Source organism: Suncus etruscus, chromosome 8 (assembly GCF_024139225.1).
Source record: "Suncus etruscus isolate mSunEtr1 chromosome 8, mSunEtr1.pri.cur, whole genome shotgun sequence".
NCBI lineage: Eukaryota > Metazoa > Chordata > Mammalia > Eulipotyphla > Soricidae > Suncus > Suncus etruscus.
This window is the reverse complement of record NC_064855.1, coordinates 116568793-116593844: the sequence shown is the minus strand read 5'-3', so window position 1 is coordinate 116593844 and position 25052 is coordinate 116568793. Positions and strand designations below refer to the sequence as shown.

Genomic DNA, 25052 nt, shown 5'->3' with positions numbered 1-25052 from the left:
GCTAGCGGGCCGACCTAACGGTCCCCGCAAGGCTGCGCATCATCCTCCGGCCCCCGCGCGCGCCCCTGCAGCAGAGCCAGCTAATGCGCCTTTGGTGATTGGGGATTTTTTTAAGATAGATCCCCCCCCCCAAAAAAGAAAAAAACCACCCATCTAAGATTGTCCAAGCCCTAACCCTCCGCCCACGCCGCTCGCAGGCCCCGCCCGCCCCGCACCGCCCCGCGCGCACCGACCCTGCGGAGCCAGAGGCAGCCACCCCGGGGCCGCGTTGGGTACCGCGCCTGGCACCATGACCGCGCCGCGCTCGCGGGTTACAGGTTGGTCACGGCCTGGCAGAGGGGCCCCGCAGCAGGGTTGGGCCCCGGGGGGTGGGGTATGCGGGGTCCCGGGGCTCCCACGCTGCCAGGAATGGGGTGCCAAGGCTGCGGGATGCGACTACTGGGCCTTGGCTTTAGGCGCGCGCGGGGAGGTGCCGGGGGCGCAGGGCGAGCCAGGCGTGGGCATTAAAGTGCCCAGTAGGTGGAGGAGGTTTCTGGCTGTGGAGGGGGAACCCTGCATTTTGAATCCTGCGTGTCTAGGGATGAGGTGGGGATGATCGGGAGTTGCAGCAGGTTTCAGAGAGGGCAGCTGGCCCCTGCACACCCCCATGGCACGCAGATGCCTGGCCCTGAGCTTGAACAGCTTTGGGTGACTCCATCAGTCTGCATGGGCCTGCCTGGGCCACTCCATCAGAGGTATTGGGTCCTGCCAAAGCGTCACTGGTGGTCACTGGACCCTAAATTGGAGGTGATGTCTGTTGCAATGGGGGACATGGGGGTTTCACTCTAAGGATGGGTTGATAACTGAGCATTGGTCGGGCTGCAGAATCTCAGGCTCATCCTGTCCACTGCAAGGCCTAATCTTGACAGGAAGGTGCTGAGCCGCCTGAGGTTGCTGCAGGCCCAGAGATCAGGGTGCTCCGAGTCAATGGTGCGGCCGGGTATCAACTCCTGGGCGTAGGCCCCGGTTGGAGAAGAGCTGAGTGGTGATGGGAAATTAACAGGTGGCTGTTTGGTTTATTTTTTAATACAAAAATAATTATGATTCACGGTTTTATTAGTAACAACTGTGACCTTACTTGAAATTAAGCCATGGTTAAGGTTGTTTATGGTGCTGTTGCTGGTGGTAGATAACTAGTACGAATAGATTTGGGCAATTAAGAATTCAGCGACAACAGTCTGAGGACAAACCCGCCACTTCTCAAACCTCTGTAAGGACAATGAGCAGGGAAATGTGTTTCTTGACCATTTGGTTCAAGTTCTATAGCATCTAAGTTAAACTTCCTCCCTTTTTTTTTTTTTTCTTTTGTTTTTGTTTTTGGGTCACACCCAGCGGTGTTCAGGAGTTACTCCAGCCAGCTCTGTGCTCAGAAGTCGCTCCTGGCAGCCACAGGGGATCATATGGGATGCCAGGTCCTGCTGCATGCAAAGCAAACACCCTACCTCAGTGCTATCTCTCCAGCCCCTGAACATCCTCTTTTGTGGGGCATTTCTGAACCAGCACAATCATTCATTCAGAGTGGAGAGAAAAGAAATCTGAGTTGGAAGAGAGATTGGAAAGGGAACACACTCCTTAGACCCTTTTATTTGTTCTTCTAAGGTCATGGAAACGGTGAGCTCCTATTTCTACTTGCTATGGGAAAGAAAATTTAGGTACATCTTACGGAATGGTAGGAACAAAGGTCTAACTTGTGATGCCACACAGGATACTCAGAAAAAAAAAAAAAGGAAAACACAGTAACTTCCCAAAGAAACACTTGTACTCAAACTAGTATAATCTGATCTGGTGAGTGTTTTCTAGAATGGAACGACTTAGTACTATTTTCTTTTTTGCATGTTAATACTTTGTGGGGGGAGGTTCGGCCACACCTGGCAGTGCTCAGGGGTTACTCCTAGTTCTGCCCCTCAGAAATTGCTCCTTACAGGCTCAGGGGGACAATATGGGATGCCATGTTTGCTGTGTTATCACCTTGGCCACCACATGTTATATTTTTTGGTTTGAGGCCACACTCAGAGGTACTCAGAGGTTACTCCTGGCTCCATGCTCAGAAAGTACTCCTAGCAGGATCAGGGGACCATATGGGATACTGGGAATCAAACATGGTTCAGCCATGTGTAAGGCAAACATTCTACCTGCTGTGCTATCACTCTAGCTTTCATTATGCATTTTGGGGCGTGTTTTTATGCATCTTTTATCTTTCCTACATACAGAGTCCACAGATTTATCTGGGTACAGGTGTCTCTTTTGCTTTATCATTTATCTAAAAAGCTGAGAGAATTTTAGAATCTTTAGTGCCAAGTAAATTTATCCCCAGAGAATAGTAGAGTTTTAGTTTATGAAGAAATAATCTCATTGACCCCAAACAATATATCTGACTCTAAGCCAAGTCCTGAACCAGAACTTCATGGAGGAGAAGAGATAAACTGGAATGAATAAACACCCCAAATCCATGTGAAAAGACAAAACTACCTGAATGGAGAGACAGCTTGGTTTTTAGATCTGGCTTGAAATCTAGAGCTTAACGAAAATAGGAATCTCTCTCTCTCAGCCTGGTGTCACCATCTTAGAACTTTATTCACATTATATGAGTGCTGTCAGTTTATTAATTTGGGGCCTAGGGGTGTTTCTGAGCCATTCTCAGCAGAGCTCAGGGACTACTCCTGGCTCTGTGCTCAAGGATAATTCCTAGATGTGCCCAGAGGACATTATGCAGTGCTGAGATCTAAAGGGGAAAGCTACAGCCAGGCAAGTACTTTAATACTGTACTATCTCTCCAGCCTTATAATTAATATCAGCCTAAGGGTCCTAGGCCAGGTACTTTTTCCCTTACAACTCTGTGTGCAAAGCAGCCTTGTTATTTTTTTATTTGAATGGAAAGTATCTTAAAGTTATCCATTGAATCTTCCAATAAACATGGTAGAATGAGAGATAAGAGAGACAAAAAGATGAGAGATGAGTGAAATAATGAAAACTAGTATCTCTAGCTTTAACAACCTAAATAAATGAAGGTGATAATATGTTTAGCTCTGGTCTTTTGAATGACATTACTTTATCTACTGGTCAGCACGACATTGTCGAATTCATATTAATTTTCTCAGTTTAATATTTAAGAAAAATCAGGCGTTTGTGTTTCTATATATTGGTCTTACCTAAAATTTGCAAATCACTCTATTACACAAGATATAACACAATTCTTTGACTATAGATTCACTATTAATGAATATTTTGTATTTCCAGTTTTCATCATTTTGTGGGCTTTTGTTTTGTTTTGTTTTGGTTTGGTTTTTGGGGGTCACACCCTGTGATGCTCAGGGGTACTCCTACCTATGCACTTAGAAATCTCTCATGGCTCAGGGGACCATATAGGACACCAGGGATCAAACCCAGGTCTGTCCTGGGCAGCCACGTGCAAGGCAAATGCCCCTACAGCTATGCTATCGCTTCGGATCCTGGTTTTCATCATTGTAAACACTATACTCCTGGCTATTATGTAGGGATTTATATATATTGGATGTTCTTGTGAAGAATTGAAAACTGTTGTGCTCTTGACAAAGATAGTTTTTAAATTATTTTCAGTATATATTTCTGAGAACAATTTTGAGTAAGAAGACTATGTGCTTTCCAGGGTAAATATCCGATCTAGCAATTGTAGCTTACCTTCCACTTCTCCAGGAATACACAGTGATAGCTCGAAATTAATGATTTTTGTACTCTAGCAAGAGTTTTTGAGCAAATTCAGCTAAAATTCTTCTGCTAGATCTACCTCTTCGAGAAAAACCTAAGTAGGAATGCTCTAACGGTGGTAAAAGGCAAGGTCCCTCAGGGAAAATCATTCTGTGGTCAAGAGTTCTTTGCTTTTTGCTTTGCTGTTCAGACTTGATCAAGATAATTCAGAAAGTTTGCCTAGTTTTTCTACCCTTTTCTCTATGGTGCAGGGACAGATGCTTGGTTCCTGGGTACAGATTAGCACAGAGAACTGGAATGATAGGCTCAACTAAAGTTCAGGCCACAATGATCTCTTGGAACTATGTCCAAATTCAGGCTACAGAGATATTCCACTCCAATGTGAAGGGGCAAACTGAAATTGTGACTGGAGGTCAGCCATAGAGGCCTGGCTTCAGCTATGTCTGCAGGAGACCAGGCTGGATGCAGCCACGCAAATGGCAGGTGTTTATGGAACACACACCCAGTCCCTGAGCCCAATAGTGATTAAATGGTGGCAGGAAGAATAGATTTGAAGTAATCAAAGTTGCCATTTTAATAAGGTTATAGTTACATGCCATTACATTCCATATACTAATTTCTGTAGTGCTATAATGGTCATGACCCAAATATTTCTGAATGTGTTTATTTGGGGAGATGATGCCGTAGATGCAAATTTTTCCTCAAAGTTTTCTCTACTTCCTATGTGCTGAGAGACTAGCATTTCAACATAGAAAGTCGGAAACCAGAAATTCAATGTAAGGAGTGGGGACATTGCTGTTTTAAAACATACATGGATTTATTATAAAATGGAAAATTTTAGATCTGATATAAAAGAATTACAAGCCACACATAGCCTCGTCTCTCTAAAACTCTTATCTGGCTGTGGTGGGTATTACCCTAAACTAAGATTGGGGTAAAGAATAAAAGATATTTACTAAGTGGGAGTTTAGGTAAGTGTTGGGGAAACTGAGACTCTGGCCCTAATTCAGGATGGATGTGGAGTGGAGCAGGGAGATCTGTGGAAAATATACTCTAATCCAAGAGCACTGTCCCACAGACTAACAGGTTGAAAGGTAGAAAAACCCATCCCAAGCTTGAGGTTCTGTAGCTCACATTATTATTTTTATATCAAACAGTCCATTTCTTATCTTTTAGTCAAGTCTCTCTAAGCTAAATCCTTGGCTCTTAATTTTTATTTTCTGGCTGTTCTCTTTTTGTGATGATGAGATTCATAGCAGATCAGCTTCACAGATCATTTGTGAAGCAGGAGTGGATGAAAAAGAAATATTTTCTGTGAAAAGGACAAATTATGAAAGCAAGTGTCAGACAAGATACAAATCAGTAAAGGCTTAAAATACTATGGAATCTATGTCACCAAAATTGCCCCGGGTTAAAAAGCTTCTTAAATAAAGTGAACCAGAAATGAGACTCTTTAAGTCTAAAACATTGCTTAAATGTCCCTGCCTAGAGTTAAGACACAAAGATTAAGCTACTGGAAGATACCAGAAGCAGAATTTGGGGCTTGGAAGTGTTTCACGTTGCAAAGGTCTTTCTATTGTCTTCAGTCTCAAATGTCAATAGTTTCTAACAGAAAAAAAAAATTAATGAAAACTAGGGATGCCCAGAATTATTTTCTGTTTTTATTAAGTAACATAAAGAAAGCTGGGCCAAAGAGAGGTCGGGCACTCACATCCTACCTGGATTTGATCCCCAGCACCACATATGAATCCCTGAGCACTGCCAGGAATGATCCCTGAGCATAGAATCAGGAGTCAGCCCTGAGCTCTACAGGGTGTAGACCAAAACACCAAAAACAAAGCCAAGAAAAGTGAAAGGTCTTCTAGAAGCTACTTGCTAAAGCTACACAATTGTTTTTGCCTCTTTTGAAGAAAATAGAGCCATCTCACAATTTGATTCTTCATCAGGGTCTACCAGAGTAAGAGACACAATTCATTTAGGGAGGGCCTCCAAGTGGTAGTAACCTCCGGTGCAATTGATAGCACTTTCTGCATATTCCCTTAAAGATAGTTGATTTCGGGGGGGGCGGGGGGGGAATCTACTGAGGGACATATTTTTTGGAAAATTGGGCCAAATAAGTCTGTTTTAGAGAGCTTGTGTGGTAGAAAAAAACAGGGAAACTCCAAAGTTTTTAGTGATCTTCTGTAAAGGAAAATCTATGTTTATATTTAAATTACATTCCACATTACATTCCACATACCTACGATTCAGGAAAATGATCCTGTTCCCCCCAGGAGACCTGGAGATTAGAACATACAGTACAGGCATTCGTTACAAATGAACATGTTGGCTCAGATTTATTTCTCTTTTGCCTCTGTTGGCTTTGACTAATCTAACTTATATGTTTTATTCTCAAGCATCTGGTCTGGACTATTAATTCCAGGCTCTGTAGGTGAGTGTTGAGATGTTCTCCTGCCCATGTCCTCCCTTTAGGTAGTCCTGTTTGGTTCCCCTCAAGAACACGGCAGCAATGGAGACAGGGGCCTCCCAGGGCCATGATAGAAAGTGGACAAGAGAATCCAAAAAGCATGGTTAACTCTCAGGATGACACAACCTCAGAAGATGGGGAGGTTTTCTTAAAATTGAATTTCATTTCATGCTTCACAGAAATTCCAAATGAAATTAATCTCTGTTGCAAAACACTCTAATTGGATAGTTCTTGAACACAGAAATCTAGAGTCAAGCCATTGGTCTCTTCCCTACTTACCCGCTACTCTTGGGAGAACTGCTCTAGGTTCTGAACTGGCTTTGTGATTCTGGACAAGTTTGTTTTGACTTAAATTATATGATATTGATAATAACTTTGGAGACACAATGAGGGATCAGAACAGTGTCTACTGTGGAGCCAGCTTTTATCTAAGGTTTCCATTTATTTTTTAAAGATCAATTTTAATCAAATCACAGTGAACTGCAAAGTTTCAAAGTTAATTGGGATTGAGATTCACTTATACAATTTCTAGCACCCATCCCTTCACTAGGATTCACTTCCCTCTACCAATATCCCTATTTTCCCTTCTGCCCCCAATCTACCTCTATGACAGACAGGCACTATTTTCCTTTTTCTTTGTTTCCCTATAAGGCACAGTGTTTCACATGGTTTAACTGATACTAAGACAAGAATACATAAGAATGCTAGTAGGGTTGTCTTCTGAAATTAACTCCTTTAGGGATCAGAACACCCATCCTCAGAGTTAATAAAAGTTATAAAAATGCAAGTAGTTTGCAAGAAGTGCCAAGAAATTTTCATCCTCAGATGTTTCTTAGGGATTGTAGGGTTGGTCTCCCCCAGTGGGTCAGATAGTTTTTTGTGTGTGTGTGCCCAAATATTACCAGTGCGAGCCCAGTGGCCTTGGGCAGTTTATTAGTCTATTCCCATGCAGAAGAAAGCAGATCTAAATGAAAAGCTACGATGGCTTCAGAGACCAAGAATCCTTTCCTGTTTTTCCTGCGCAGTTCTTTGCCCTTTTCCAAATCAGAGAAGCCGTTTCTATCCCACACCCAGGGTGTAGTAATAGAGGGCACATTATCCAAGTGAAGGTCTATCAACACAAAATCCTTCCTATCTGAGAATCATAGCTTTCTGCAGTAGCATAAGATGAGGTCTTATCTGCCATTGTCTTCAATGGAAGTCATTCCTGTCCTCTTCTCTGTGCCCCAGGCAATGAATATCTATGATTTGTTTTGGTTTTATTTAGAATTTTTCCATATGTATGTTTATTAGTTTTGCATTTTTAAAATATTCTACTCCTATGCTTGATGGACAGATTGTTCTTGAACCAAGACTTAATCTCTTAAAAAAAATTTAACCAGTTTAGGAATCCTCTCTGAAAATTCTATAATCTGTCATTGTTTTAGGTAACATCCAGAAATGCCTTTACACACCACCCAGGAGAACCCATCACAATTATTATTGGAAATATTTTACTTCAACGCTTCTTTTCTTTGAATGAAAGCTAGTTCCAGTGCATTTACATGGAGAAACTTCTCCTTAGTCTAGAGTTTCCTTGCTGGAACAACAGAGAACACAGCAAAACAAAATCATGGCTTTGCCTGTTCTTGTTTTTCTGGATATAATTATGATTTCATTGGAACTGAATCATGTCCAATCATTTCAAAGTTTTGTATGACTGTAGGATTATTACAAATAACTTCAACAATTAGGTAAATGCTGAATTTGGAAGAAGACAGGAAGCTTCTCTGACAAATTCCTTTCTGCTCTACTCCAGTCTCTTCACAAAAACACTTTCTAGTGAGTTTATTTTCTTCTTTCACATTCTCTGCATAGTCAGTCTTGAGTTTATGAAACTAAAGCTAACACTACAAAATTAAGAAATATGTTAACTTGAGGAAATTAAAGCAAATTTTATTTTCCTTTAAAATTTAGAAAAGATAATATCATAACAATATACTTCTATGTTTCATTCCCCCCCCCCAATAAAGAAGACTGAATTCTTTCTCAAGAAAGATAGTGAGATTTGAATAACCTGATTGTGGCATTGAGATAGCTTTGATAAGAATTTTGATAATTTCTTGCCAGAAAAGCATTCTTATAAATGTCTGGTAAAGCTATAATTATTCAGTAAAAATCGATTGAATTTTAAGAGATGAGAAATTTTTAAACCATTTCTCATATCTAATTGTTGCTAAGAGTTTAGAGTTACCAAGCTGAATGATAAAAAAAATGTTGAAAACATAGTCTTCCTTTTATCCCCTACCATATAATACCCTCAGTTTTTCATTTTTAGTTCTACAAATTACATTTTCTTGGTTCATTTCCCATATTTCTAAGTTCCCTCACCTATGAAATTACCTGTAAGACTTGAAAGAGAAGGTATATGCCATGCTTGGACAAAGCTAGGCCCTTGGACAAGGCCAGGCACCAATAGTAAACTTCTCTGGAACGAGTCTATGTAATGAGGTGATCAACATAATTGGAGAAGAAAATCTTGGCTGTAAAGACTAAAACCACCTTTCTATAGGAACATCTTTATCTTTCAAAACACCCCCAATAACTTTCTAAGCTTTCTGAAGACTTTGTAAATATGTTTCTGCATGTGTGTGTGTGTTTATGTATATTTAAGAATAATTGCTCTTTTCGGAGCAGGGAGTATTCAGTTTGACATTATGTCCTGTCTTTGACACTTGCCCACACACACTTTGCTTATTAAAGTCAAAGGCAAGTTATTAGCCCCTCCAAGGGGGGCTGCAGGAGCTGCTGGAGACCAACAAGAGATGTGCCCTGTGTAGTACAGAAGCATCTAGAGGGCAGGGACCTCAGTGCATGGCAGGAAGTGCAGATGAAAGCCACAAGGAGAGTAAGAGGATGGAACATGGAGGACTGAGACAAGAGTTTCAGAAAACCTGAGATTCCTGTGTACCTTGGCTGTTGGAAGCAGAATAGGGGAACAGGGGAAGGTGAGCAAGGGACTGAGCACAAGAAAGTTGGGCAGAAGGAAGCAGGACATAAGACAAAATTAAGCTTTTTCCTTCCTAACTTAAACCATCGTGTAAAATATATAATGCTTCATTTACTCATTTGCATGGTAATATCTTCAGTTGGGAAGGAAATTTAGTCAGATAAAAGGAAGTCTGCCTTTACAAGTTAAGTAAAGACTTCTGGCCATTCTAATACAAGGAATAACAAATGTCCTGTGGTTATTATGCTGCACTGGAGTAAAAATAAAGTTTTATGTAGGTGTGTGTGGTTCAAAGGTAAGAAGCATACATTTGAATATTGGCATTCAGTGGCTTTGTGTTTAGGGTTCTTTAGCTACTAATAAAAAGAGATTGAATTCCATGCAGCAAGATCAGGTTCAATTTCCAGAATCACATACATTCCTCCTCAAATATTTCTAGAAGTGATTCCTATGTGCAGAACCACGAGTAAGCATTGAGCATCACCGAGTATGATTCCAAACCAAAAATGGATAAAGACACTAATACTAACACTTCCTATATTGTGATGGTCAAATAAAGTATTTGGTGATATAAAACCAGTTATATCCTTCCATACGTGCTTAGAAACTCAACTACATACACAGAAGCATGTGTTTGTACCTGGCAAGGTATGTCACATATAATTATGGAGATAGGAAAAGAAATGATTGGCACAAATGTTTGCAGGTTGTCTTTATTTATAATCAAGATTATCTGTGCTGGCATAGTTAGTGACATAGAAAGATTTCCACATGCAAGAAAAAATGCTAGTTAAGAACACAGTGCTCTAGGGGCCAGAGCGGTGGCTCAAGCAGTAGGGAGGGCTAATGTAGGATGGACAGCGCTTTGATCCCCAGGGTCCCCTATGGTCTCCCAAGCCAGGAACAATTTCTGAATGCATAGCCAAGAGTAAACCCTGAGTGTCACCGGGTGTGCCCCCCCAAAAAAAAAGAACACCGGTTTCTAGTAACCACTGAAACATAAATACATACATGGAGGGAAAATTCATGGAATAAAAAATGTTAAAAGAAAAAAAAATGTTAAAAGAAATCTACTCTATGTCTCTGGCTCCAAGATATTTCATGAGCAGATCTGAGCACTGTTCTTGGGCTCACACCCTGTAGGAATTTGACAAATACTTTGCAAAAACTATTCATTTGGTGTGAGAGGGATAATTATGATGGCATTTATTTCATTTACATTAATTTCCGTATATCTCTGACAAAGAACTATATTGCTCGTCCAAGGAGAAGAAAATAGAAATTATGTTTTTTATCTCTTTGAACTTTAAGTATTTGTGGTACTGAAAGACCCAGATTCAACTGTTTTGTTTGTGTGCATCCTCTTAGGAGACCAGATGGCTCAGAGAGAAGGACATTAAGAGTCAGTCAGTATCTCTTGTTCAAGATAGTAAAATTGAGCCAATGAGGCAGCAAAAGTACCAGAAAACTATTAGAGGTTGAAAAAATTAGCCTGTAATGGTCAGATGTTCTGCTTTCATCAGGTGCTCTCTATGCATTTGAATGTTGTCTGTGGGAAGAACATGAGGCTTGGAGGAGACCACAGATGTTTTGTTTAGTGCTAAACCCACATCACAAGCTGTGATTGATGGTTCCATGGGGTTGCTCTGTGTTTAGTGTAAGCATGCATACAAGCATGGATGGATGAAAGACCTCTGGGATATATGGAGGGGCTTTTTTCAAGACAAGTCAGGAGGGCAAAAAAAGTCCCTTCCTCACACCTATATTCATTGCAGTGCTATTTACGATAGCCAGACTCTGGAAACAACCAAGATAAATTTTCTTATATGCGAATGTACATGAAATCTATTATGCTGAGTGAAATATGTCAGAGGGAAAGAGATAGATGCACAATAGTCTCACTCATCTATGGGTTTTACGAAAAATTAAAGGCATTATTTTAATAAGGCCCAGAGACAATATAGTTAAGGGCTGGAAGGGCCGCAAGAACGGGCTCACAATTTGAAGCTCACCACAAAGAGTGGTGAATGCTGTTAGGGAAATAACTACACTAACAACTAGCATGACAATGTTAAAGAATGAGAGAAGTAGAATGCCTATCATGAATACAGGCAGTGGTGGGGGTGGAGGAGGGGGAATTGATGGTGGGAATGTTGCACTGGTGAAGGGGTGGTGTTCTTTTTATGACAGAAACCCAACTACAATCATGCTTGTAATCATGGTGCTTAAATAAGGACTTTATTTTAAAAAAAAGTAGTCATAATATTTAGTGAGTCTATAGGTTACTACATTTCCTTTCCAATCTTCCTGGGTTTCTTTAGAGACTGATGTATATATGCAGAAGGGATCAGTTATATAAAAGTCAAAAGATCAGTGTTGGTGGTGGCTTGTCCAGAGAACCCCTGACATGGACTAGGTGTTAGTATGTTGACCCCATCAGCCAGTAAGGGTCAACTTCGATCCTCCTGGTGCATTTGAAATTGAGGGTGTTCTCACAAGCTCAGGGCTGGAAAGGACAGATCCCAGGATGATGACTAGACACATTTTATTCCATCCCAACAATGCTTATATAGGGCAAAAGAAACTGGGATACATTTAGGATGGCAGGGTCAGTGACATAGAAGAATAGCCAAGGGGAAGAGAGGTGCCACGGAGAATATAAATATAAACATTGATGCTTAGAAATGTCTTGGGAGCAACACAGTGGACAATAAAAATGGTCTGAAATCTTTATTATCTAGAGCTCTCTGTAAGGGAGGAGGAATGGCACAGAGTCAAGTGTGAGAGTAACCACTAATCATGGAAATATGGTGCCCCTCTTTGTGCTATCTATCCCCATCTCTGGAGCCATGTCTCTTAAGCTTTCACCTCAAGGAGAATCCCTTGAGCAGTTGGTCTACCAGGTTCTACTAGGTTGTTTGGGTTTCCAACACACTTGGCAGCAGAACAACATGAAAGGGGCCTTGATAGTTGCTTGGCTCAATCTGAGATGAGACCACCAGTGAAGATTTTGACAAAAATGGCATCTGTGTTTTTCATTTTTGCCCACTGTGGTGCATGGGGCCCAGGTCCTCAGAGTAACAGAATGGAGTACTTCAGGGGACAAAGAGGGACTGAGATGCACATTTCCTGCTTAGTTCTAAGTTATGTGTTACAGGCTGGGGCTGCATAAGAGGAGGAAGATGCACAGATGTATATCTCTGGAATTGCTGGGCCCAGCAGATGGTGAGGGAGCCATGCAGAGCAGTTGCCTGTTTTAGGGGTTAAGGAGAAAGAAAAGTCATGTGAGCTCAGAGGTAAAAGACACTTCAGTGAGTAGGTAAAAGATGCAAAAGCTGTGACTACAAACCTGAAAGGCTTGGAAGAAGGAATAGCCCAGTCCATTGGAAGCACCTCCCCAGTGAAATAAAAGATGAGTTAGAGTTTTGCTATGAGAAAGTTGGAAAGCTCAGAGATAAAAATCCTGCCACAAGGCTACAGGGGTAGGGCTCTTGTCCTGTATGCAGCTGACCCAGGTTTAATCCTTAGTGTATGTGGTTCCTCCAAGTGGCAGCAATAGTAAACCTTGTACACCACTATGTGTAAGCACAAGGCACCAACAGAAATAAGACATCTATTTATCTTTATTCTAGCTATCTAATCTATTTCTATGTAATTTCTATCTATCTGTATCTCCCTATGTATCTAATTTCTATCTACCTATAAATCGAATCTATATTTGTATTTATCTAATCTCTATAATCTTCTATCTATATTTATCTAATCTTTAATTTCTATCAAATTTCTTCATCTACTGTCTACTTAATTTCTTTATATATCTAATCTCTCTGTATCTAAATACATATCTAATCTCTATATCTTTCTATCTATATCTATGTACTTCTACATATATCTCTATTTATCTGTATCTATCTATATCTAATATATACATATATATCTTTCGCTATTTCTAAGGAAAGATTTATAAATGAATAAGTCATAAAGTGCATGTTCTTATCCCACTAGTGAGTTGTAGAAATATCCAATTTTAATATGTGGAAAAGATCCACTGGCTGATATGTTGTTCAGATTCAGTGCATTGACTCATGAAAAATAGATACTGGATTTTAAACACCTAACCACGATAAGGCTAAGGTACATAGAAACAATGTCCTATTAAAATACTAGGCTTACCTGGAAACTGAAAGATACCTGCTAGACTTTATCAGGGGAATAATAGTTATGTTATAGTCAGTGAAGTGATATTGATTCAACAGTAATGACTGAGGTGCAAAACTTATTTCTCTGGATTGAGATTGAAAATGATTACAACTGACTGCCTCAGGTGAATTTTGAATTCTGTGTGTGAATATAATTTGACTTATTTTGCTGCTTGAGTTTGTTACATAATATTGAATAATATTTAATGCTGTTGCATAACCTGTACTGAATATTCTTTTAAATAAAATAAGAGGCATTTGAGGAATTCTTTGAATTTTGGGGCAAGTCTGAAGAGATTTTTCTGGGGGGTTGGTAAAATTTATTGGTAAAGTCTTTTGATCTAGGACTTGTTTGGGGAAGGCTAAATAAAATATTCTTGGAATTTGAATGCTTCAAAGGAACACCCAGGTTTTTCTGTTTCTTCTTGATTCAGTCTAGTTCATTTATATTGACCTAAAAGCATACCCCCTTTTTTCTAGTTTTTAAATATGTAGCATATGTCTGTTCTTGGTAGGCTCTTTAATATGGCACTGTATCGATTTTACCATATTTCTTATTCTGTTCATTCGTTTTCTCTCTTTTTCATTAGACTGACTAAATGTCTAATTAATCTTAATCTTTCCCCAAAATAGCTCTTGGTTTCATTGACTTTTGTTTTGTTTACTTAGGTTCTATTTTATTTCTTTCTACTCTGATTTGTATTATTTCCTTTCTTTCTTTAACTCTGGTTTTATTTGCCGCTCTTTTACTTTTTTAGTTGCTTTAGTTTAAAGATTAAAGCTTTTGTTTGGGATTTTTTTCTTTCTTGATGAAAACTTGCATTGTTATGAACTTTCATATTTAACCATTTTTAATGTGCCCTGTGAATCCTGACATCTCCTGTATTCATTTTCATTTATCTCCAGGTATTTTTGAATTTCTGCCTTAGTTCACACATTGGCCCAATTGGATACTGAGAAGCATATTTTGTTTTTGGAATCACAAAGGCTTGAGGTGATTCTGACATTATGTTGATTAGTTCTAATTTGTTCTCATTCTTGCATTGTAATCAGAAAAAGTTTTTATTATTTAAAGCTTCTTTTTATTTTTTTTATCCATTTATTTATTGGGTTTTGGGTTTCACCTAGATGTGTTCATGGTTTACGCCTGGCTCTTTATTCAAGGATAACTTCTAATGGTTCTAGGGGACCATATGGGATCCCCAGGGATCAAACCTCAGTCAAAGTCTACCTGCTATACTATCTTTCCAGCTTCTATTTGTAGCTTCTAAGGTTGACTGGTAGTTGTTCTGTGTCCCACCAGATAGTCTGTCCTTGAAACGTTTCTACACATACTAGTTGTTGTGTTTTAGTGTATGAGTAGATTAATAACCTTATTCTAATCCGAGTGTGGACAGAGAGTTTTTGAGGCACTTTTGGATTGATGACACTGTTTCTTGGAGTTTGTAAAATGGTGCTGCTAGTGAGTCAGTGTCTAGATCTCAATTTTAGTTTATGTGTGGAGGATTTCACACCACCAACAAGCAGTTTCACATAACACTTGCCTGGTGTCCTGAATCAGTCAATGAAGTTCTTACACTTCCAACCCAGAGATAGTATCCGAGGTCCTTCCCCTAAGCTGTCAATCATAAACCAACCACATGTACCCTTGGACATCTAACTGGAGACAGCTTGAGAGTCCCAAAACTTCTCTCCTTGAACTTCAGAGATTAATGCAACTTCAGGTTATCTATACTTCATTGTATGGTTATAAATCAGAGGTTCTCACAGTCTCTTCAGGTTCAATTCATTTGCTAAAAGCATCTCCCAAAACTCACTGAAACATTTCATGTCTCAGATGACTGATTTGTTAGAAGATAGAACTAAGGAAGAGTCCATAAAAAGAGGTATCTGAGTGAAGGCATGGGGAAAAGTGGTGGGACTGACATGCCCCTTCACTCTCTGCCTCTAACATCAGCCCAGGGCTCACCCACTGGAAGCTCTCATAACCAGCCCTTTGGTTTTTAAGGTACTTAATGATGGCTTTATTACCCATGTGTGATTGATAAAATTATTGACTATTATCTATTGATTCAACCTCTAGAACCTCTTCATGCTGCATTATGAGGAGGACAATGGATGGAGCGGATGGCTTCAAGTGCTCATTATTTATTGGCTCTTCCAATACTGAGTGCTCATCACTAGAGTGTGTCCAGGGATCTCTTTAACAGAACAAGAAACACATTAGTAGTTCAAGTTATTGATGAAATTCCAAGAGGATTTGGAGTTTTGCATTGGAAAATGGGATGAAGAGCAAATATGATTTTCTCATGAATTATCATATCACGATTAAATAGTCTTAGTGAGGTTTGAGTGGAACCATTGGAGTCGATATGTACTTTAAGAAGAATCTATTATAATGAAAGCACAATGGGGAGGGTGCTTGCCTTGCACATGGCCAACCTGGATTCTATTCTCAGTGTCCCATATGGTCCCCTGATCATTGCCAAGAGTACTTCCTGAATGCAGAGCCTAGAGTAACACTGAACATCATCGCTTGTGGCCAAAAACAAACAAATATATGAGTGTCTCTTCTCAAAACAAATAATCAGTTTTAACTCAAAGAGGTATTTTGTCAAGAGGTTTATGCGCATTCTTTTGGTATAACTATGACACAATTGTGTGACATTACTCCAGCTTCTCCTATTGTGCCATCTTAGGCTTCTTCAGGATTCTTTCTGGGTTTTGAATTGATAAGGGACTATCATTCAAGATCTGTCTCAAATTAAGGCCTCCAAATATTTTCTACATAGTCAGAGCACCAGCATCATTTGAATATGTTGCATAAATTTACATATTCATGTCAAAAATCAATTAGTGCTGCCTACTACAAGGTCTATATTCAAATCCAATTTTCAGGGCTAGGCAGCTTGGAAGCACCTTGCACCTCTGGAAGCTCTTAGCTCAGGTTCTTCTGGCACATCTGAAATTTCTTTATGCAGTACTTCCATGACTGTATGTTCTGGGAGCTTTCTCATTCTCTTCACTGCCTCAGACCTACTCAGCAGCATTATGGCTCATTGGATATGCCTCATACTCCCTAATCAGACAAGGTAACCGATAACAAGGTCAGGTCAGATAACATGGAGGTAGGGCATTTGCCTTGTACGCAGTAGAATGGTGGTTCAAATCCCAGCATCCCATATGATCCCTGAGCCTTCCAGGAGCAATTTCTGAGTGTATAACCAGGAGTAGCCCCTGAGCGATGCCGGGTCTGACCCAAAATCAAACAAAACAAACAAACCAAGGTTAGTTGAGTCTTCAGAGTCCAACCAAGGTTAGTTGAGTCTTCAGATACCTTGCTAAGTCTGTTACTGTGGTTTAAGGAAGTCAATTTTTCACGAAGCAAAGAGGACCTTCAAGTATGAGAAATTCTTATCTATTCCAGGCTTTGTTTGTGAACCCTCCTATGATTTTCCTTACCTTTGCATGATCTAGAATAGAATGTTAGAGTGTAGTGGTGTAATCCAGGTTTCAGTGCTCAGGAAGCACCTCCCCCCAAGAAGCTCACCATTTTGCTATCAAAAATGAAGTAATTTTCATCCTTCATTCATGATGTGTCTCCCTTCTCTCTCAGAGACACCCCAGGTCCCTTTACACAGGATAAATCTTCCAGGTTGATCCTGTTTTTCCTTGACAGTCCTCTGCCATTTAATTCTATAGTGTTTTAGTAAGTTATGTCTCCTTTGCTAACAGGTTGAATGCTTTCTAGTTGTTTGTCCAGTCCAAGAGAACCCAGAGTCCTAGGTGATTTTTCTCAGGGGAACAGATGGGGTGCCAGGGTTTGAACCTGGGTCATTCACGGTTAATGGAATACCCTAGCTTAGCCTATAGTAATGGAGAATGTGTGTCATTTACAGGTAAATGGGCCATTCGGGAATATCCCTCCTGTGATCTGGAGAAAGATGGGTGAGGTGGCTCACACAACTTCTGTTCTGTTCACAGACTGGGGTTCAGTGCTTGCACCCCAGCGCTAATTTCAGCATGCTCAAAAGGAAGCAGAGCTCCAGGGTGGAGGCCCAGCCTGTCACCGACTTTGGCCCTGATGAATCTCTGTCAGACAACGCAGATATTCTCTGGATTAATAAACCAGTAAGTTTTTGATTTGATGTTTGTGGAATCCCATATTCACACAAAGGTGGTTTGATTTTGAGGATTCCAAAAACATGTATGTTTAGCCTTAAAAAGTTTATCTGGGGGGCCTAGAGAGGTAGTAAAAAAGGTAGGGTGTTTTCTTAGCATACAACTAACCTAGGTTTGATCCACACCATCCAATGGGGTCTCCTGAACTCCATCAGGAGCACATTCCTGAGCACAGAACCAAGCATAAGCCAGATGTTATCCCAAAATATAAAACAAACAAACAAACAAAAAAAAAGCAAGTGTTTCTAAGTTCCAAGAGTGAGTCTTGGAATCCAGATGCTGAGCTAATTCAGGTTCAGTAATGAGTTATTTGTGCAGGAAGACTGGTGGAGGGGGGCAAAGGGCTCTCCATACCTGTGCCTTCCATTGTCGGAGTTACTGCATATTGAGAGAATGCCACCTTTCAGGCTGACCAAAACTAAGCCCGAGACATAAGCTACTCAGCTGAGTTTTCTCTACTTTGCATTCACAATATACTGATTCCTCAAGGAGATAATGGAATGTTCTGAATGAAAGTCATTTCCAAAACCTGGGTTATACATTTTGAAGGAAAGTCAAGATGAATGAAACAGTAGATGGTGTCTGAAGAATGGGGCCACCTTCTCTGCCCCCCTCCACTCACAAGAAGTTGAAGAGTGACCCATTCTGTGAGAATCTTGGCATTTGGACAGGTCGATGTCAGAACCAGGCTTTAAGGATTCTGTTCTGTCATATAGGGGAGCTTGACCCCATAGTCTCAAGTGAAGAGAAGAACTTGCTCCCTGGTGCTCATGATCTTGCCTTTGCCCTTGATAAAGATGATGCCCCTTCTAATGTGAGCTGACTCACAGGCCACTGCCCCATCCTGCTCAGACTTATTTCAGCCTCTGTTTTTATTACCTTATCTCCAGTCACCAAGCCCCTGTCCTCTGTCTTATACAGTGAAGTATTTCTGTTAGAGTCAAGGATATCCATGGGATGACACTAACTTGCCCATTAGTTTCCCCACTCCCGTATTTACACACTTATCCTTCATGGTGTGTGGCTCTAGCAATAAGTATGATAGGATACCATCCTCTCCATAGTAACACACCAATTTATACACCAATGTGTATCTAAATCCACCTAATGTTCAGAAACAAAAGACATAATAGAATGATCAATGAGAGTCTTCTAAACTTTCTGAAAATGATGTAATGACCTCAGTGTAAAATACAATAATTTTTACAACTTCTCAACAAATTTGCTGCTGTACTCTTTTATTTTAATAATTTAACCCCAATTACTTGGAAACAAATGTATTTATGATCAACTATGTCAATTATGTGAATCATGATCTTTAAATGAAGTTATTTAAAAATATGTATAATATGAACCCAACTTCTATGAGCTCAGTGAACACACATTAAGAAGAAAGAAGCACAAGATTATATTTCTACTTGAGTATGTGACTAACATGGGAATCCTTCATGTTAGGCATGTGGAAATGTTTAGCACTCCACTTGCTTCGAATCATCTTCCATTTGTCCTCCTTATATTGGTATCTTCCTGCTCTTCATGTTCCAGTCCCCAGGTGGTCCCTCTCCTCTCACCACAGGTAGCCTCTATGGACCAAGCACTAACTCTGGTTCTTTCTTGCAGTGGGTCCACTCTTTGCTGCGGATCTGTGCCATCATAAGCGTGATTTCTGTGTGCATGAACACACCCATGACATTCGAGCACTACCCTCCTCTGCAGTATGTCACCTTCACCCTGGACACTTTGCTCATGTTTCTCTACACAGCAGAGATGATCGCAAAGATGCACATCCGGGGCATTGTCAAGGTGAGCCTTTTTGCATCATGGCAGCTGGTATCCTGAAGGAAAAAGAATCACTGTCAGCTCAGTACTGTCTTCAGAGTTATTTTGGTAAAGCAAAGCCTGACCTGGTCTCTATTCAAGTTCTCTTAAATGACACGGCTCTGGAGAATGGTGGAAATGGGATGAAGAAGAAAATCAAAATATCAGTAAGATTTGAAGGGGACAAAGTAGTGGGATATCTGGAGTGAAGTTAGAGGGCACTTCTTCTATGGTGCTGGGCTAAATATCAATAAAGCAATGTGGCCTAAGCTCAGAAAATGTCAATTGACTGGGATGAAGAACCAAAATTATATGGTCAAAGAGAATGCGGTTATATATTCATCAGGATGTCCTTTGCCTAAAGTTTTTTGAGGATAGGGGATAAAAGAAAGGCTGGGAAGTAATAAAACATTTCAGGATTTAAAGGGGCAGGACTTAGCCCACTGGGGGGGGGGCATTCAAAAAAAGAAAAGAAAGGAAAAGAAAAGAAGGAACAGGGAAAAGAATCCTTTGGTCCCAGGTACCTCTTTTTTATTTAACTCATCTTTCTGGAGGTTGCAAATATGGCCACATAACTGATGTATTTATGGCATTATACTACTTCAGGAGGGTAGTTTAGCTCGAGTCTCTTCATTTTCTGACTATATCCACATTTCCAATGTAGAAAAAACAGATGGGAAAATCTTACTTATCTGTACAATGGTCTCAACAATATGAGCATAACATAGTTTATTAATTAATTTTGTTGATATCTTTACACATAATGTATTACATGTTATCCTCACAGGAGAAAGATCGATCACAGTAAATGTATTGTTCTCTCTTTCTTTGACCTAAAAACTACAGTGGAAACTGGAGTACAGAGCATAGCCTTGCATTTTTAAATTTTGTGATTTTTTCAGGAGGGCCTGGATAAACAGGTGCTGACATTCGACCTCCAGACAAAGACAACCTTTAGTTATTCTTGTAGGAATCCTTGTAACCAAAGACTTCTGTGCTGCCTTCTGGATGATTTCAACTTGAATAAACAAAACCATGACATCTTCCAAGAATAAAAGTTTTATCTTTTTTTGTTTTATTTTGATGTATTAGACTTTTGTGTCATATATAAAAATGGCAATTAGCATCATTTTCATAGTGCAACCTAATGATAAAAATTAATAGAGGTGGACTAACACAGAAATCATACATTTATTCCCAGTGAACAGAGATTTTAATAGTTTAAATTCTAGAAATTGAAGCTGACTTTCCAAATGCTGTCACAGAACTGTTCTGCTGTTTTCAGAGCCTCATCAACATTTGGATCATGAATTATTTACTGAACCAAAATGTTATCTTCTATCTAACCTGTAAAAATTCTATATTAGAAATTCATGAAACATGGTTTTCTGTTTTTATTCAGAATAAATGGGTTAAATACAAACAAATGTTCATTTGAGTAATACTACTTTGCTAATATCATCTCAGAGTAATTAGCACAAATTTCTGTCTTATTAAAATTGATATTCAAGGAAGCAGAGAGAGAGAGTAGAGTGGACAAGGTTCACGATCTCCACACTTCAAGTGGTCCCCTGAACCTCACCAGGCATGATCCCAGTCACAAAGCCAGCAGCAAACCATGAGAACAGCCAAGTGTGACTTCTCAAAATATAAATAAGGAAATTTGATATTTAACCAGCAATTAAATAAAGTTAATATTCGGTGTTGAAATTCTAGCAGAAATGTTGTATAGTTCTTTTGTTTGTTTGGTTTTGGTTTCTTTGGGGGGGGGATATCTGTTAGGATGCTCAGGGGTTACTCCTAGCTATGTGCTCAGAAATCGCTCCTGGCTTGGGTGACCATATGGGACGCTGGGGAATCAAACTGCAGTCCAAACTAGGCTCGAGCTTGCAAGGCAGACACCTTACCTCTAGCGCCACCGTGCTGGCCCCAAGATGGTGTATAGTTCTATATGGATAAATACAAGGTCAGATTATACTGAGCTCAGGTTTAAATGGATCGTTGAAAGAATTGTTCATCTTTTGAACTCACCAGTCCTAAGCACTCAAGACAAATACTTCTGCAACATATATTTGTCATAGGACAGGGAGTAAGTTGGGCTAGAGATACATTCATGACTTTGCCTAAGGCTGGGATGCTCCTTTGAGTCACATCTATGGTCACTGCTTGGAGAAACCTTCATTCTGTTTTTCATGGTGGTTGCACCATGGTCTTCCCACCAGAAATACATAAAGCTTCCATTTTTCCATTGCTTTTCAGCTCTTGCTATCTGTTAACTGATTGGTAGACTTATAGAAAGTACTGTTATTGTTTGGATTTGCATTTCTTTCCTTGGTGTTGAAAGAAAAGGAAGTGCTCATCCACTGGCTGGTCATTCACATATCTTTTTTTGAGCAATGTCTATTTTGATCCTTTTTAATCCTTTAGATAGCAAATTATCAAGTTGTGTACTTTCAATATATGCACTTTTAGTAGTCAATGTTGAAGTCAAGCTGAGGGAAATAAAACTTTTCATCATATTTTGTTTTAGAAAAAAATAAGTCAGAATAAACTTATGTTGCTAATTTAAATTGTACTGAATTTGTGTTTATTTGCTTATTTTATTTTAAAGTTGCTTGAGAATTATGTACATATGTTGGCATTTAATTTATGTTTTAATAAAAGTCACACATTAGAACTTTGATTCCTCTTCAGAGGATCTTAAGTTGCTCAAATTTGTATTAATATGCCTTTACTAGTAGACCCCACTATTAATTTTTGCAATTGCTAAGATTCAATTTTTCATGAAATATTGTTATGCATTTTGTGTGCTAAAATATTTTCATGTTTTACCTCCCTTAATTGCCAACAGTACTGAAATTTTCACCTCTCAAAATTTTAGCTTCTTTACTCAGAGTAATTGGCAATTATGTGCTGTGTTTGCTTGTAAAAAAGAAAGAAGAACTTACACTTGTATTTCTTCACACATATAGCATGATGTTATGAATACATTTGTGTGCATGGTGTTCTGTTTTAAGCATCGTTTTGCATTATTTAGAACAGAACTCTTAGCTGTTCAGAAATTAAATGTTTAATGTGTACTGACTTCCAACTTAAATATTTCTAAGAAACAAAGCTGTAGTTAATGGAGGGAGTAAATGTATGATTTTACAGCAATTCATTTGTCCTGTCTTATGTGTATAAGCATGAGTTGATATGTGATATATCAAGGTTTGGGAAATGTTGGTCTTAGATATTTGGAAAGTGTGACCTTAAGTCTATTCTACTCATAATAAAAATATTCCTAGAAACAATTTAATATATTTCTCATCCTCATACACATCTCAGAAAATTGTACCTTTTTAGTTTGGTAATATATTATTATATATATTATACTATATTCATACTATACTATATATACATTATACTATAATATTATAGAATAGTATTTATAATAGAATTATAATCATATGTACTGCTTAAGGTAGCGTGAAGCAGTAAGACCTGCTTTATAGATGAATTTGCAACCAACCAAACCCAGAAACTTTGTTTTCAAAACAAAACTACTAAAGAGGTCCGGGGGCATTGCCTGCTTATTTTACTTGCCAGATTTTTTCAACTCTGTTCAAATCTAAGTTTTAGATATTGACTAATACTAGTCACTAAATACTTTAAAGTATTTAGGCCCCAAGTGTCATATACATATGATAAATCAGTATTCTTAAATCCAGGCAGAGTTGTCACAGTTTGTATTTTGGGGGGTGCCAGTGGATGTTGAGGCATACCCAACAGCACTGAGGTGTTCCTCCTGGCTCTGAGCTCAGTAATTACTCCTGGCAAGATTGGAGACCATATGGGATACTGGGGATTGAACCTCGGTCAGCCGCATGCAATGCAAATGCTCTACCTGCTGTGCTATGACTCTGGCCTCAAACATTTTGCTTTTATCATTCAGAAGGCAAATATTGAACACATATCATGTTGAACAATTGAATTTGTTGAATTGTTCCTGGTTGCAACCCAGCAGTGGCCCTTCCTCTGGAATCCCTACCCATTTCACAGATAAGTCCTCAGAAGCAGGTCCACCTGCTTTTCTGCACTCAATCAGATCCCCAAGACATATTGACAGATTTCTTTTTCTTTTTTAATAAACAGGAGCCTATATCTACTAATGTGTAAATGGGAAGTCTGTCAGTCATTATATCTCACCCCCAATTTAATCAGAGTCATCTCCCTAACAATTTACACTCAAATTTATGTATAAGATATTCATTTTTAAATGTATAGACTCTATAACTTTAATTCAGTAATATTTTGTTTTAGCACTCTGTAGAGAAATAATGTTGATCTCTAGTTTCTACTCTATTTTATTAAATCTACATGTGTTAGTTTTAATATGTGGGTTCACTCTACAGATTCATTTTTTTTATTTTTTGCTTTTGGGCCCCACCCATCAATGCTTAGAAGATACTCTTGGCTCTGTGCTTAGAAACTAGTCTTGGAAGTGACCATATGGGATACCAGGAATCACACCTGCATCAGCAGCAAGGAAACCTACCCATTGTGCTATTTCTCTAACCCCCACTTTACAGATTGATAAGGAATAGAAAACTACTCCTTATGACACTGGTGGTAGGATTGGTGTTAGATCTTTTATGCCTGAGAGGAAACTATGAATAATGTTGTCAGTTATGGTGCCTTAATCAAAAACTAAAAAGAAATGAAAGATATAAGAATCTAATGGATGTATCAACTATCATATGGCTCCCAAATTCAAAAATGCCCCACTGAATCAGGGAAGTGGCTGGATAAAGAGTAATTTTCGTCTCGGTCAAATGGAGACCTAGTTCCTCAGAATGGCTGATGGTCACAGGGAAGACATGTCAGCAGAAAGTGGGGACACAAAACCGGGGAGAGTATTTGCAAGATGTCAAGTATCTAATGGATGTGGCAACTGGAGAGATTCTGAGTGGTTCTGAGTGACAGGTCTGTGATGAGAAAGTTATTGGGTTGGGGCAGCCTCTGGAGCAAGGGTCTCACCAACTGACTTGTATTTGTATTTTCCTGCACAAAGAAAATGCAGATCAAATGCTCACTAATTTGGAATAGAGAAATGAACACCAACCTGTTCTTGCAAAAAATATCCAGAGCATGAATTTTTAGGCTTTGGGGTCCTTTTAAGGATTTATTTCCCTTCCCTTCCTTGGTCTTGTTCTCTAAATCTGAAAGTATTAATTGGTCCATTAATACCCACTTTTCTATAATTTGTTTCTAATTGCCCCATTCCTGGACTTCCTGCCGATAAAAGGGTCTGAAGCTGGGAATTGAGAAAACAGGAGAGAGAAGACTTAGGTATCTTTGAGTTCACAGCTTTGTAGTTTGAGATACCTGGTTCTTCACATATATCATCTTAAAATAACAGTCCTGGGCAGACCAAAGGCAATTTACAGATATGTGCCTATCTATGCTAATGTAACTAGGCTAAGGTTTTACTTATCAAAAGTAATATAAGTCTCCTATATTTAAAAGACCCTAAACAGTCTTAATCTATTCATGTCTGGATCATTTTTGCTACTGACAAATATTTGCTTATTCTCTATTCAAATCTTTCCTGTTATATTCTTTCCTGTGTCCCTTTTTGAAAAACCTTTGCATTCTGTTACTAGCACTATCTTCCCTAGGGTTATATCTCATT

The 25052-nt window shown here is 39.3% G+C and overlaps 1 protein-coding gene across 1 annotated transcript in view; it reads left to right on the top strand.

Moving 5' to 3' along the window:
• Nucleotides 1-217: 217 nt before the first annotated feature.
• The window catches only part of NALCN (sodium leak channel, non-selective), a 306322-nt gene continuing 281487 nt past the window's right edge, over nucleotides 218-25052 (top strand). The window contains exons 1-3 of the mRNA XM_049778612.1: nucleotides 218-317; nucleotides 17363-17509; nucleotides 19181-19363. Coding sequence (XP_049634569.1) covers nucleotides 17402-17509; nucleotides 19181-19363 — 291 coding nt within the window. The 5' untranslated portion in view covers nucleotides 218-317; nucleotides 17363-17401. The remainder of the gene's footprint in view (nucleotides 318-17362; nucleotides 17510-19180; nucleotides 19364-25052) is intronic.